Source organism: Cajanus cajan, chromosome 3, assembly GCF_000230855.2.
Source record: "Cajanus cajan strain Asha chromosome 3, NIPB_CcT2T_4, whole genome shotgun sequence".
NCBI classification, from domain to species: domain Eukaryota; kingdom Viridiplantae; phylum Streptophyta; class Magnoliopsida; order Fabales; family Fabaceae; genus Cajanus; species Cajanus cajan.
Window position 1 is genome coordinate 39,566,250 of NC_138519.1, and position 16,530 is coordinate 39,582,779.

At 40.5% G+C, this 16,530-nt stretch overlaps 1 protein-coding gene across 1 annotated transcript; it reads right to left on the reverse strand.

Moving 5' to 3' along the window:
- Positions 1 to 10,349: 10,349 nt before the first annotated feature.
- LOC145956280 (uncharacterized) lies at positions 10,350 to 12,605 on the reverse strand. Its single transcript, XM_083071852.1, has 3 exons — positions 11,360 to 12,605; positions 10,988 to 11,173; positions 10,350 to 10,888 (listed from the first exon to the last, which is right to left on the reverse strand). The coding sequence occupies exons 1-3, from the start codon at positions 12,603 to 12,605 to the stop codon at positions 10,350 to 10,352; spliced, it is 1,971 nt and encodes a 656-aa protein (XP_082927978.1).
- Positions 12,606 to 16,530: the final 3,925 nt, after the last annotated feature.

Sequence of the window (16,530 nt, forward strand, 5' to 3'; positions counted from 1 at the left end):
GCCCTCTCCAGGGTGTTGAGATAAGTTTGTCTCCACAGTCCACGATGCTGCTTCGACGATTGTTTTTGATTTTTGTGCCACTGAGGGCTGGATAACGCAGGGATCCGTCTAGGGGATGTGCAGTTACTCATAGGTTCTTGTGTCCCAACTTTCCATTGCGTAGTTGGTACCCATTGAGGAATTTCTGTTTCCTTGGGGTGTAGACACGAAGATGCTCTTTCTGATGTGAGCGATGCCTTATGATTGGCTGACGTCCTTTCGACGATGGTGGAGTATCCCGGTTGTCCTTATTCGGGTGTCTCTTTTGATTTTCTGATTTTTGTAGCCTCTGTGTAGGCTGTTATCCGCTGGGGGATTCTGTCGTTCAATTCTTGACTGGCCTCTTCTGTTAGGCAAATCATCTTGATGTTCGGTGTTTGGCTGGATGCCGAATTCCGCTTGGGGAATATTTATTGATATATATATATATTTTTTTTTCTCCTTTTGTAGGGGTGCCTCTTGAGTAGGCGACTGGGGATTTGGGGATCTTATGTATCCCAGAGTATTATTTAGGAAGCCTCTGCAGGCTTAGCCTCACTCAGCGCTTGAGTCAGAGAGCTATCTTCCACTGAGGAAGTTTCAAGTCCTTTGACTGAATATTTTGCTTGGATGATCGCGCTTCCATTGGGGATTTTGACGATCTTGCTTTGATAGCTCTCGCTGGGGATTTGTTCCATGAGCTTAAGCTGAGGTTTCTCTGGGGAGTATTATTTCTGCGAGCCTCTCCAGGCTCAGTTATTCTGAGAGAGTATTATTTCGGCGAGCCTCTCCAGGCTCAATTATTCTGAGAGAGTATTATTTCGGCAAGCCTCTCCAGGCTCAATTATTCTGTACGAGTATTATTTCGGCAAGCCTCTCCAGGCTCAGTTATTCTGTACGACGCGGAATCTTTGCCTTTTTTGTCGAATTTTGACTTTTTCTGTATTTTTGCCTTTTTTGTCATTTTTTGGCTTTTTCTTGTTGACCGCTGCCATACACAAGCAATTTTTCCTATTTTTCTATTTTATGCAATTGCCTCATGAAGAAGTCTTTGAAAATTTCTTTGTGGCTAATACGGCCATATCCATTTCAGTACGCCCGTATTGAGTTGAAAATTTGTTCATAACCCTATTTTTAGTACGGGTGTACTGAACATGATACGGGCGCATTTGTTTTTTCTGAAGTTTGATTTTTTTTTTTTTTTTTTTTTGAATAAACAGAGAATAAGTGATCTTCCATTACACCTATCATCTGTATGCATGTATGCGGTATGATGCACCTAATTCTATTTGATTCATTTTTCAAAAGAATTAACCGATGCGTTTCTCTGTTTGGATTTTGCCATTCCTCAAGACGGACTGTGCGCTGCCGACTTCTATAACCGAGGAATGATGCATATTATATTGAGATTTGGTGTTATCAACCAAGTGATTCTTCCCTTCCTTTAGAAGATATGTCAACCCTCCTATTGACCACTATATCTCCATGTTTCCACTAGATTATCCTAAAATCGCTTGGGACAAGAGAGAAAAGAAAGGAAAGGTATATATTTTTGAAAGTTTGTGTTTTAGAGGGGTTTTTATTTTCATTTTGAAAAATGGTTTTTGTAAGAATGGCTGGCCAAGGTAGGCTTATTGTGTCTAGGCTTGTTTGTTTAAGCATTTATGAAGTTAATCAAATCTTGTTATTGACGTTGTGATTTGACAACTTAGATAGCTTCCCTTGAACCTTTCTTTTTGAATTCAGTTCATGGTACCATCATGGATTTATTTTCGTTTTTTGATTGTCCTTATTTTTTCCTAAAACACCCTTTTGTGGCGTCTTAGCGGACTTTTGTTTTTGTTCATTTTTGCAACCCTAACTTTTGCCTAGGTCACCCTTTCGTGGGATTCCTAGCGGGTCTTTTGCTCTTATTTTTGCGCAGCCCCCTTTTTGGGTTTCCTGCCGAGCTTTCTTTTATTTTAAAAGATTTCTTTTTATCCATGATGGCACTTGTCGAGGCCAAGGAAAGGTGCTCTAAGTTGTCACGCACACTTCCACATAAAAATGATGTGGGTTTATTGTTATTAAGACAATTTTAACCTCATTCATGCTTATTCAAACAGGGTTAAAAATAATGTGGTTTAGAGATTTATTGCAAGCAAGAAAAGAAGCAATAAGAAATAATAAAGAATGATTTTATTATAATCATAATGGAAACATGTGCCCTATCGAGGCTCGGGGGTCGGGCTGTCCCCGAGGAGTGATCTCTAATAGTCATCAGGTCTATACATCCCTATCAGAAGGAGAAAAGCACTTGATGACAACGACCGGCCTTGACGTTTGTGAACCGGCCTTCCTAAAGATCTGGCTTAAAGAACGTCGAGAAGGATCTTGGTTCCTCTTCGTCCTTTGATCTTTATTAGGGTTGTATCCTAACCCTTGTTTCCCCGGATTATCTTTGATAATGGGTAGCTCTGGAGTCCCTTGGGAGTCCTTGCCAAGTCCTTGTCCGGGCAAGTATCCGTTCTTGGTAAGCATGTAGGCTACCTTCTTCATTTCTTGGGGAAACGTTTCAAAATTGGCACTTTCCAATGCTTGGAAGGAGGTCTCTAGATTTTCCTCCTCGGATTCTTTATTTTCCTTTCCTTTATTCTTGGGAGCTTTTATCATGAAGATCATTGGGAGTGTAGATCCTGCCACTCCTAGTCATGCCCCCAAGTCCAGCGATGTTAGAGAAATCGCTGTTGGCAGAAAAATGGATGTCATATATCCATGGCACAGCCTTATTTGATTCATAGGGAAAAGGCCTTGGAGTAGTGATCCTTAACGGTGTCGGACCTTCCCCTTTGTTCGTCTTGATTATCAACAACGAAGTTGTCGTGTGCTCGCTTGGCGCAGTTGTTGGTTTGCATTTGATAACAAATGGCGTGCGATCCACTCTTTGATTATACGCATCGATTAATTCTTTCTTTTTATTAATGTTTATTATTAAATTACTTGGAGAGATGTATGCAAATGAATGACTATGAAATGCAAAGGCAATTGAGAGATTTCATAAATCAAAAACTTGATTTCATTGATCATAGAAAGTGTACAACTTATCATACAATGCTTTGAAGCAATTTTTTACAATATGAGAAAAGCCGATAAAAACCCACAGGCGGGTTCATTTTTCTCCTCCATTCGTCTTCGGCTTCCTCTACATGGCGTGCCATTGCTTCAACTTGCATATGGACGGCTTGGCTCATATCATCACTGATCTTCTGAGCGTCCTTCGCCTTTTGAGTGTGATAGTTGATCATGGCCTGCAGTTCGTTAAGCTCGTCTTCGGCTCGATCCTTCTCCTCTCGGAGTCTAGCCATTTGTGCTAGTCCTTCCCTTTCCCTCTTGCGGAAGTCGGAAAGGCTTGCGGTTTGTTGTTGAGCAACTTTCCGCCATTGCTGTGCATCGGATCGAGTCAAGAGCAGATTGTCTTGCATGTCCTTGATCAACTGTGCTTGCCTTGCATGTTCGGCTTCAAGGTGTGCTATCTTTGCATTGACTTCTTGGAGTTGACTACTCGGTTCAACCTTTGGCATTTTTGGATGCCCGAGTAGCCTCCTCATTGAGGTTAGCACACTCATCCTTGAGCCGCTCTATCTCGTGGTCTTTCTTCTTGCATTGCCTTTGTAGACCATCGATGACGAAACTGGATTCTTCATTTTTTTCTTCAAGAACTCTCATTTGAGCTCCCATAATTTCCAGCTTCTTGGTCAAGGCGTCGACTTGTTCTTGCATTATCCTCCTTGTAGTTGCGGTTGCGCAAGAGGTGGATGGTTAGGACACCCCTCTCTCGCTCCTCCATATCTCGTAGTCTGTGGAGGCGGATACCCGAGGCTTTCCAAGCTCTCGATCTCCCTCATAGATTGGCTTCTCCCACGCTTCTAATGACAGCGTGCATATCCCTCTGATGCTCGGAATCAAAGGAGAAACACAACCCTCCAAGCTCCTCTTTAGTAGGAATAATTTGAGTCCTCATTAGTTGTCTCATAACCAATCTAGGTGAGTAGGCTATGCAACCTCTGAGGCCCATCAATGGTATGCTTGGATAACTGCCGCATCTTGTCAATACATTAATTGGACGGAACCAAGGACAAACCCACGTGAAGTGCTCAATACTCCACTGTTCCATCTCTTCCTTCCACTCGGAAGCATATCGGCGGCGTACGGGGATCTTCGAAAAACTCCTCAACGGATCGGGCAAGGTCCCTATGTGACTAGAGGCATAGAAGTGTGTGATGCCCCACACATACAACAAGGAGGTGCAGCATCGGATAGTCTTCCCTTGCTTCTGTTGAGATAGGTTAACAGAAAGCAAGGTGTCGGCAAGAATGGCAGGCACGGGACTCTTCATGTGTACGTCCCAAGCGAAGAAGGCGTCCATAGCAGCATGGTCCACTGTGTTAGCGTGAAAGGGGAATAAGATCGTCCCAAACACGGCTAACGCTAGAGTCTTGTTGAAAGCTAACCAATCTCCCTCACCAGCCAAGGAAGAAAGGTGGTCTTCAATCATAGCAAGCTTCCAACCCCTGATACTGCCGTTCCCCACTAAAGCGGATGATCGTGATGGCAGTTTGACTTGAGTTGCGACCCTCTCTACGGCCACATGATTTCCATGGAAGATATAGACCCCTGCTGATTTGGGCCATCGTAGCATGAGCTCATACTCCTCGAGAGTAGGAACTAAGTCAAACTGGGGGAACTCGAAACAATGCAGATCGAGACTCCAAAAATGGACCAAGGCTCTCAGAAAAGCTGGATCCACACAAATCTTCATCAAATCGAGAACTCGTCCATAAGATTTTTCGAACTCCAAACGAGCCTCTCGCGGCATCAAGGAACAGAGGTGATCCAACCTCTCGGCACGGTACAATAAGAAGTGCACTTTCTTCAATTGCCCTTGTATTCCCCTAGATCCCTCCATAATCTACAATAAAATGCATGATATGAAATGGTGATGTTGAATATGCATGCATAGTGTTTATTTAACTAAGCATTATCATGTTTTCGGGATATTCCTAAATGATGCATGATATTGCTTGGTTTGGATAAATAACCCTTTTTTTTTTTTTTTTGGGTATTTTGTTTTTTGTATTTTTTTGGGTGAAAAGGGAAACTACCTATATGAATGTGATGAAGGTAGATGTTAACACCATGCAATGGAAGATTCTTATTCCTATTTATTCTTATTTTAAAAAGGAATGTTGTATGTTTAAAGAAATGCAATGTATGCTCAAACAATTTCACATAATCAATGCACAAACAATTCACTCATCCACGAACAGTCACGAGCGAATCACGAGGTAGGGGTATCCTGCAGAAAAGTGCATATTCAAGGTGGTTCTAACTGTTCTCACCGGTCTGAGGCCCCCAAGGTGCCCCCATTATAGGGACCCAATTCCTCTCGTCGTAAGTCGATGGAAAGTTCCAACGCACTGTCGGACTCGAGTTCATGGTTATCACCTTGAGTGATGTTTTCCGACAACGGTCTACGGGCACCTATAGACCCATTCGACAACCGGCCGTACTAACATCCACTCCCTATGGCTTACCACTCATGCCCCCGGGTATAGAGGGAACTGTTGTGTGCAAAGGTTTGTGTGCAGTTTTTATTTCAAACAATTGCGAGAATTTAAACATACAACAGTTATTTAAAGCCAAATAGATAAAACATATTATCATACAAGCGAGGGGTAATGAAGTAATTTTAAACCTTATTTTAGAAATAATCCATCACTAAATGGGACTGACTCTCGAGGCTTCCCCAGTGGAGTCGCCATCTGTCGCCACCGGCCCGAAACGGGCTTTCGGCATTCGCGATGGATGGTTGGACTCTTTTATTTGTTTAAAAATATGGATTGCTAGAATGACTTATTCTCAAACTGAGACCTTGTCAAACGAGCAATTTTATTAAAAGGCTCACCAATCCATGTTAATCCCAAGCGGGACCCTCCATGGATTAGCGGTTTTCATAAAAAGGAAGGGTTCATGGAGTCGCCACCAATGTTTTACTCAAAATATTGGAAAAAGAAGTTTAAGGCAATCGATTCAAAAATCGACTTCGGCCATGACAACCAGAGTCGGGTAAGGGAGTCGGTTACGCGTGGGGAAGGTGTTAGCACCCCACAGCGCCCCTTTCGGGTTCCCTATGACAGATTATTTCTAAAAATAATAGTGCGAAATTACTAAATTACCCCTATTTATTCTAAACAATTATAACTTAACTATCTACATGATGACAGTTAAATATACACACAGAAAGCAGTAAAAGGAAGGTCTTAAGAAGAAACCTTTGAAGCGTGCTTTTATATTCAAGTAAAACTGGGAAGCTTTTTGGCGTTCCCTCGCTCTACAAGCCCGCTCGCTCCCTCCTAGAAAATTTTAACTATGGAAATCCGGAGGATTTCCCTTCGACTCAGTTCGAGACTCAAGCAAAAAGCTCAGAACTCGAGAACTTTGTCGGATCAACTCTCCGAGTGATTTCTAGGCAGAGCACTGCTCAAAAAAACCCAGAATACTCAAGAAGAGGGTTAAAACTCAGTGTAAAAGTGTAGAATGACGTCCAAATGACGTCTTATTTATAGGGAACAGGCGCAATACGGGCCCTGGAGTCAATACGGCCCGTATTGAAGTTTTGAACTACAATACGGCCGTATTGAATTCAGTACGGCCGTATTGAAGTTCAAGAAACCTCAATACGGCCGTATTGAGTTCAGTGCGGCCGTAGTGAAGTTCAGAAACTTCAATACGGCCGTATTGAGTTCAGTGCGGCCGTATTGTAGTTCAAAATGTTCAATACGGCCGTACTGAACTTTTGGGAGGCCGTATTGGGCTTCATTCCCTCCACTTCCTTATTTTGAGCTATTACAAGACCTCTAGACCTACAGAGAATCCTCCTAGGGCCTTCCATGAGTCCTTCTGGCTGACTTTCCTTCAGTCCTCAAGAGTCTTCAAGCTTTATTTCCGACCCGGACAATTTTAGGGGTCTACATCCCACCACTTCTCTTTTAGAACCGTCGAAAGCTCGGACGATCATGTTGCTCGGGCGCATTTGGATTCCCTTGATTGCCACTTGCTCGAGCGTTCTTTTTGGCATCACATTCAAGGAAGATCCATTATCTACCAAGACTTTAGCGATGTGATATTCCTTGCACTTGACAGAGATGTGCAAGGGCTTGTTGTGGTTCGGTCCCTCAGCGGGGATCTCTTCATCGGTGAAAGAGAGGTGATCATTAGCCATGATGTGACTAACAATCCCCTCAAATTTGTCTTGGGAGATAGTGTGCGACACGTATGCCTCGTTCAAGACTTTCAACAGAGCTTGCCGATGCGGTTCGGAGCATAGGATCAACGACAACAGAGTAATCTTTGATGGCGTCTTATGAAGTTGATCCACGATGGAGTACTCGCTCTATCGGATAAATTTTAGCAGCTCATCAGTCTCCTCCTCGGATTCTTTATTCTCCTCGGTTTTCTCTTCTTTTTCTTTCCCTTTATTCTTGGGAGCTTTGTCATGAAGATCTTCGGGAGTGTAGATCCTGCCACTCCTAGTCATGCCCCCAAGTCCAGCGATGTTAGAGATATCGCTGTCGGCAGAAGAATGGATGTCGTATATCCATGGCACAGCCTTATTTGATTTGTAGGGAAAAGGTCTTGGAGCAGTGATCCTTAACGGTGTCGGACCTTCCCCTTTATTCATCTTGATTACCAACAACGGAGTTGATGTGCGTTCGCTTGGCGCGGTTGTTGGCTTACACTTAATAACAAATGGCGTGAGATCCATTCTGAACATACGATTCGATTTAATCCTTTCTTTTTATTTATGTTTATTAATGAATTACTAGGAGGGATGTATGAAATGCAAACCTAGATCCCTCCATGATCTTTGATAAGAATGCATGATATGAGATGATGACGTTGAATATGCATGCATTGTGTTTATTCAACTAAGCATTATCATGTTTTCGGGATGCATGATATTGCTTGGTTTGGATAAATATCTTTTTTTTGGGTATTTTGTTTTTTGCATTTTTTGGGTGAAAAGGGAAACTACCTATATGAATGTGATGAAGGTAGATGTTAACACCATGTAATGGAAGATTCTTATTCCTATTTATTCTTATTTAAAAAGGAATGTTGTATGTTTAAATAATGCAATGTATGCTCAAACAATGTCACATAAACAATGCACAAACAATTCACTCATCCACGAACAGTCACGAGCGAATCACGAGGTAGGGGTATCCTGCAGAAAAGTGCATATTCAAGGAGGTTCTAACTGTTCTCACTGGTCTGAGGCCCCCAAGGTGCCCCCATTATAGGGACCCAATTCCTCTCGTCGTAAGTCGATGGAAAGTTCCAACGCACTGTCGGACTTGAGTTCATGGTTATCACCTTGAGTGATGCTTTCCGACAACGGTCTACGGGCACCTATAGACCCATTCGACAACCGGCCGTACTAACATCCACTCCCTATGGCTTTCCACTCATGCTCCCGGGTATAGAGGGAACTGTTGTGTGCAAAGGTTTGTGTGCAGTTTTTATTTCAAACAATTGCGAAAATTTAAACATACAACAGTTATTAAAAGCCACATAGATAAAGCATGTTATCATACAAGTGAGGGGTAATGAAGTAATTTTAAACTATTATTTTAGAAATAATCCATCACTAAATGGGACTGACTCTCGAGACTTCCCCAGTGGAGTCGCCATCTGTCGCCACCCGCCGAAACGGACCTTGGCATTCGCGACGATGGTTGGACTCGTTTTAAGTTTTGAAAAATGATGGATTGTTAGAACGACTTATTCTCAAACTGAGACCTCATCGAACTAACAATTTTATTAAATGAATCACCAATCCATGTTAATCTCAAGCAAGACCCTCCATGGATTAGTGGTTTTCGCAAAAAGAAGGGTTCTTGGAGTCGCCACCAATGTTTTACTCAAAACATTGGAAAAAGGGATAAGGCAATTGATTTTCGCAAATCAACCTTGGCCATTACAACCAGAGTTGGGTAAGGGAGTCGGTTACGTGCGGGAAAGGTGTTAGCACCCCACAACGCCCCTTTCGGGTTCCCTATGATGGATTATTTCATAAATAACAGTGTAAAATTACTAAATTACCCCTATTTATTATAAACGGCTATGCATAAGATATCTACATGATGAATAAATTAAACATGCGATGCAACAATCAGAAAGCAGTAAAAGGAAGGATTTTGAAGAAGAAACCTTTGAAGCGTGCTTTTATATATTCATGTGTTAGGAGGCTTTTTGGCGCTCCCTCCCACTACACGCTCGCTCACTCCTTCCCTAAAAATTAATCTTTACTATGGAAATCAAAAAGATTTCCCTTCGACTAGTTCGAATTCTCAAGCTAAATGCTCAGAACTCAAGAACTTCGTCGGATCGGCTCTCGGAAAGATTCCTAGGGCAGAACACTGCTCAAAAACCCCAGAATACTCAAGAAGAGAGTCCAAGAAGTGTGGAAAAGTGTAGAATGACGTCCAAATGACGTCTTATATATAGGAGTGAGGCGCAGTACGGCCTCTGGGGTCAATACGGTCCGTACTGAAGTTTTGAACTACAGTACGGCCGTATTGAATTCAGTACGGCCGTATTGGGTTCAGTACGGCCGTATTGTAGTTCAAAATGTTCAGTACGGCCGTACTGAACTTCTAGGAGGCCGTATTGAGCTCCAATCCTCCCACTTCCTTATTTCAAGCTACTCTAAGACCTCTAAACCTACAGATAATCATCCTAGGGTCTTCCAGAAGTCCTTCTGGCTGACTTTCCTTCGGTCTTTGAGAGTCTTCGAGTCTTATTTCCGACCCGGACAATTTTAGGGGTCTACATGTGAAAGTGAGGTGATTGTTAGTTGTAATGTTACCAATGATGCCACCAAATGTGTCTAGTGTGATGTCATTGGACACATGAGCCTCATTTAAGATCTTCATCAACAACTTTCTATGAGTCTCAGAATTTATCAACACTGATAACAAAGATACCCTTGCAAGAGTATGATTTAACTGATCAATGAGCTTGTACTCACTTTGTCGAATAAACTTAAGAAATTCTGAGACTTCTTCATCTGACATTTCTCTTTTATTTTCCTCCATGACTTTTTTATCGTCCCTCTTCTTAACACCCAAAACTCCTTCACTGACGATTGTATTTTCCTTTTTCTCATGGTTTCTTTTCAAGTCTCCTGCTCTTAACTCTTCAGGAGTATAAACTCTACCACTACGGGTCATTCCTCCCACTTCCGCGATATTTGTTACATTGGTTCCTGAGATGTTAGCGCCTTCCTTTCATTGGGCATTCCCATAGTCGCTCTCCACCTTCGCATCGTAACGCCATGGAACCACCTTAGTGTTCTTATAAGGAAAAGGAGTTGGGATTTGCACAATGAGTGGCTTAAGGGTACTAGGTGTTGATGCGAAAGTGTTTTTGGTGAATGTTATTACTAGTGGTGTAGGTGTAGTCATATTGGACTTCCCGTTTGATTGAATCATCAGTACATCCTCTTTTGTTCGCACTTGGATCACCTGAACCAAGTTTAAATTAATCATGCCTTGCAATATTTGCTTGAACAAACCACATTCCTCGATAGAATGTGAAGTTGTAGGGTGGAGACCGCACACTCCTACTTCGCGATATTCTCCCTTAATTATCCCAAACTTGCACAATTCTGAAAAAATGAATCTCATGGGGGTTTTGATCCTCTCCACTTCTGTCACTTTTGGAGTAGATTCTTCTTTAATAACATTAACCGATGAGGTCCCGTGACCTAGAAGGTGATTACTTCCTACATTCGACTCACTTTCCTTAAAGCTTATCAATCCCGCATCTATCAAGTATGGTACCTTGTGTTTTAAATCCCAACATTTCTCAATTGAATGGTCTATTACCCCAGCATGATATTCTCATTTGGCATTTCAATCATAACCTCTTGGATATGGAGGTTGGACAGGCTTTATATGAAAAGGCACAATTAGAGCATTTTGAACCAAATGTGGTACAAGTTCAGTGTAGGTCATAGGAATTGGAGCTAAAGTCCTTTGTTGATTGTTACCCCTTCTTTGAGCATTATTCACCATGGGAGGTGAAATTGCTGATTGATTTGCTTGGGGTACTAAAAATTATGGTGGCACTGTAGGTGATTGATAAAGCATTCTGGATGGATAAGGTTGTGGGTATGGTGGCAAATAAATTGTTGCTATTTGTGGGTTATACATATATTAGGGTCTATAATTGGGTAGAAAAGAAATAGGATTGTAGTTGGGTCTGACTGGTGTTGTCATTACTGCGTTCGTTTCACCTCCTTTCCTCCTATTTGTGGATTCTACGGGTTTCTTGATGGTTGTGGATCCTGTTGTCATGTGGGCAATCTTCCCACTCCTAACTCCCATCTCAACCCTATCTCCAATAACGACCAAATCTAAAAAACTTGATGACACATTTCCAATCATCCTGTCATAAAAGGGTGATTGGAGTGTATCAATGAACATCGTGACCATCTTTTTTTCCAATAATGGAGGTTGTACTTGAGCAACTACCCCTATCGATCGTTGGGCATATTCTTTGAAGGTCTCATTCTCTTTCTTCATCATATTTTGCAACTGTGTGCGATCTGGGGCCATGTCCATATTGTACTTGTACTGTTTTAAGAAGGCCTCTGCCAAGTCTTTCCATGTGCGCACTCTTCCTCGCTCTAGGTTCATGTACCAACTTAGCGTTGCCCCAATAAGGCTTTGTTGGAAGAAGTGAATCAATAGTTTATCATCATGAGCGTAGGAAGCCATCTTTTGACAATACATAATGAGATGATTCCTTGGGCATGTATCTCCCTTGTGTTTATCAAATTCCGGAACTTTAAACTTGGGAGGAATTACAACATCAGGAACCAGACACAGATCCGTAGCATTGAAACCATAATTGTCAAATCCCTCTATGGCCCTTAATCTGTCTTCCAAAAATTGAAGCTTATCATCATGGGGAATATCCTCCGAATGACGATGATGTACAATAACAGTTGGCGTAGGAACTACTCCTTGGTGATTAGGGGGCCCTTTGCCATGAGTTACATTAGGTGGTGCATACATATGGGTAGATGGCGCGTGAGAAAATGGGTGGGCTGGAATTTGTGGGTCATTGACTTCAAGGGTTAGGTTCTGGGCTTGAGTTTGATTTGGTGGGTTTAAGGTGGAGGTAGATGGATTACCCTCAGGAATATTGGCCACAGGTGACGTGTATCCTGGAGGTAAGCCATATGGAGGTAATGGGATTTGGCCTTGAAGGTTTGAAGTGGAAACATGATGGTTATTTTTAGAGGTCGTTAGGACGACAAGTGGTGTGTACCCTTGAGCACTCGGGTTGGGTTGCGTGCATGGAGTAAACCCAGGAGGGTAATCAGGTGACTCATGAGGCTGTTTAGACGACTCTCCATTTGTCCCTTTTTTAGATTCCATTGACTGCAACAAGTCCAAAGTCTTTCCCATTTGTTCCTTCAACTGATTTACATCTTCTCGCATCTCCTCATGTTGTTGCTCCAAGTCATCTACCATCCTTTCCATGATTTTGATCTTTGCTCGTGTCCCGTAAGGGTGTCGAAGGGATGCTTTCTTTGCCTCAATAGTTGTTTTCTTTTTCAATTTTACAACTATGTAAGAAAATCTGATGAGTATGTGGTGATATGAAAATGTAACTATGCATCATGTATGTGTAAATGCTAAATTGTTGGAGAGCCATAAATCGCATGACTCGCATGGAATCATCTTTCTTTAATTGTCTCTTAGATCATCACGTTGTAGGTACTAGGTCATGGAATTAGTGGATCTCTGTGATCATTGTCAATTAAACTTTTCTTTTAGAATGTCACGTTCTAAGTACTAAGCGTAATATGGAACGAGTAATTTTTGCATGAGCGTCCTCTCTTAACTTTCATTTTTAGAGCGTACATTACGACATATATAGCGAATAAGGAAGAGAAATCAAAGTAAAAACTGACAAATTTCTTCATTAATAATAATAGTGCAATACATCAGGTGAAGCAATGCATCATGATAACTCAAAGATAAAAGTACAAATCATTCACCACTAATAGCCATCTCTCTTATCTTAACTACCATATCTCTACAATGTTCAAGGAAGTCATAAATTTCTTTGGAAGTGGAATGTGGGATTGTCATTCCTTCATCTTGTTGTAGTAGGTGAGAGGTGTCATTGAGCATGTTTTTAACTTGCTGAACTCGATTCACAAGATTATATGCCCAAATTCTTTGATTTTCTTCATGTATTCCGATGACATCCCTCAATTGCCTTATTTCTTCCTGCAGGCCCATAACCTGATGATTTTTCTCCTCCAATGTGGCTTGATAGTCCATATTCAAATTGAAATTTAGTCTTTTTTTGCCTTGAACTCTACTTTCGTACTCAGCCATTACCCTTTTGAGTTATTGCTTCAAATCCTCAAGTTGTTTTTGTGCCAATCTCTTAGCTTTTTTGGATGTTTCCCATGCCCCTTTCCATCATTCACCATCAACCCTAGCTTGGTCACGTTCACCTCTCCGCATCTTTAACTCTATGAAAGCAGCCTCTAAACAATTGCGGGTGTTCAACTTACCCTCTTCTTCAATTCTTGCTCGCTTATTGGCTAGTTCAACACGTTGTCTTGCTTGGGAAATTTCTTTTTGTGCTGCTTGATACTCTTGGCGTGCCTGTATTAATTCCTTCTTCATATCTTTTTTTTCTTTCTCAGATTTAGCTAACTTTTCTTGAAGTTTTTCGATCTCCTCTAGACTCATGGGTTCTTGAATTGGTGTTTCTTCAATAATTGGAATGGGACCCCGAAATGGTAACTTGACATGTTGGACCCTCTCGCTGAGCCACTGTTGGTAACTCCCCTCCACATTACAATTTCTTTTTCCCAATTCTCTCCCTTTCTTCATCACCCTGTCCCAAGAATGCCTAATCTTTTTAAGAAAATCCAACTCTTTAGTCATATCATAAACCATGAAAGGAGTAATAGAATCCTCAACCGGTGGACTTCTGATCGGATAACCGAGTTGCCTTATTGCAAGAGCGAGGTTGTAGTTTACACATCCCTTAGTACCCATGAGTGGTACATTCAGGAAATCTCCACATTGACAAATCACTTCATCAATGTTTTTCTCTCGCGAGTACCAAGAGATAGTCTTTTCACTAAGATTTGCTATGTTGTAAGCCCATTCACTCTTATTTTTAATCTCAATTTGACTTCCTCTCTTGAACATGTAAGATGTGAACCACAAGTATAGTGTAGGCAGACAGCACAAAATCATCCCACCCCTTCTTTCATGGCGCAAGGTAAGGGAATGATATGTATCAGCAAGGATGGCTGGTACAAGACTCTTTTTTTCATGTTTGAAGGCCAAGAAGACGTTGATCGCAGCAAAGTCAATAAAGTTTTCAAAATTCGGGAATAAGACAATCCCATAAATAATGAGGGAGAGCACATCCATGAAGGCATCCCATTTCTCACTCTCTGCTAAGTTCAACGCACATCGCTCAAGGTTAATTCTCGAGAAACCTTCAATCCCTCCTTTTATCACTTTCTTGCTTGCTAGTTCTCTGGCATCAATCCCCAAGGATGTGGCAACTTTGGTTAATGAAGGATAATGTCCCATGTACATATAAGGATTTTTATTTCCTAAGGAAATTCCCAGTATCTGTTCGAATTCCTCAAGCAATGGTGCTAGTTGAAAATCTTGAAAAAGAAAGGACCTCAAAGGAGGATCATAGAATTGGGCTAGGGTAGTGAAAGCTCCCTCTTATACGTTTACCTCCAATAGGTTAAGGATTCTGCCATACCGAACAACGAAAGTTCGTCACTGACCAATCTTTAACATGTTACTGAGAGTCTTCAAACAACTCAAATCCATTTGTCTGACCTTTAACTTCAAAGTCTTCCTTAAACTTGATTCCATGACTTCTCGAAAGGTGTTCGTAGCGAATCAAGTCTTTATGAATCTCCAACAACCTGGAAATGAATGCAACATGCTGTTGATGAATTTATCTGTTTCATTTTATATGATTTTTTGAAATGCATGATATGATGTAAAAGTTTATTTTTTCAAATTTTTCATGAAATGAAATGCATGATACTTGTTACGGAATGGAATAAACAATTTCTCTTATTTTTTTGTGTCATTCGAATATAGAGGTAGAATATTGCTCCTATGCTAGTTAATAAGGGCATTCCTAAGTTGAAAACTCTATGGACTACTAATATGTGTTCCTCTCAAAAGGGTGGGACTATAGTTCTAAAAAAGGTTCCTAGAGCCAATAACCCTTCTTAGGATATTAGTCACAATAATAGGTAAACTATTAGAGGTGATAATACCCTTGAAAGGATCAAACTCTAGGTGAGGCCTTCATAATAACCAAACAAGATGTACATCAAGAAGGTTACCACTACTCAACTTCTTACTTATCATAAGTTGAACTCAAGCCCGGGCATAGGACCCACTCATAAACGTGTGTGAAATTGTGCAAGTGAAGTGTGTGAAGAGAGCAACCCTACACATAATAACCAAACAAGATGTACATCAAGAAGGTTACCACTACTCAACTTCTTACTTATCATAAGTTGAACTCAAGCCCGGGCATAGGACCCACTCATAAACGTGTGTGAAATTGTGCAAGTGAAGTGTGTGAAGAGAGCAACCCTACACTATCCAATCTACAAAATACAACACATATGATATAAAAAATAAAATTCTTCTATCCTAAAGTTCAAATTACACAACACATATTTATATAATTCATGCAAATAAGACAAACAAAAAATAAGGGACATAAATAATAAATAATAAATAAAAATAAAAAATAAAAGTGAGATAAACATTTTTAAAACTTATTATTAATTAGTTTAATTAATTATTATAGGCTTGACTCTTAAAAATATTCCTCAGTGAAGTCGCCATCTGTTGCAATCGAGATCACAACGGGACGATAAAAATAAAATATATTTAAAACAATGAAGTCACCACTAATGTTTATTTTTATGGAAAAACATTAGAAAAATCACGAAATAGAAAATGGTATACAAAAATCAGATTTTTGAGTTCGAGAGTCGATTACGTGTAAGGAAGGTATTAATACCTCACAACGTTCGTCCTAAGACGATTACCTTTAATTAATTAAACAAATTATTTATAGCTTATAAAATATTTATTTCACCCTAAATTAATTAACTATAATGATCAAATATATTTTATTTAACTAATTTAACTAATGCATTTAAAAAAGGTTAAAGTTATTATTGTTGTATAAAAATGAAGACAATATTATTTTTTATTTTTTGGCTTGACAAGATTTATTTCTTGCTCCTACGTATCTCCATGTGTATGAAGAATCAGAGTCACGTAATTCTTTGTAGAAAATATTTATGTATTGATATTTTTAATTAAATTTTAAATATTTTAAATTTAAGATTCTTGAACTGTCTCA

Coding starts and splice junctions, on each gene's coding strand:
- LOC145956280 (XM_083071852.1), bottom strand. CDS start 12,605: ATGGTAGATGACTTGGAGCAACAACATGAGGAGATGCGAGAAGATGTA. Junction 11,174..11,359: donor CACAAATAGGAGGAAAGGAG/GTGAAACGAACG, acceptor CATAATTTTTAG/TACCCCAAGCAAATCAATCA. Junction 10,889..10,987: donor CCAACCTCCATATCCAAGAG/GTTATGATTGAA, acceptor CATACTTGATAG/ATGCGGGATTGATAAGCTTT.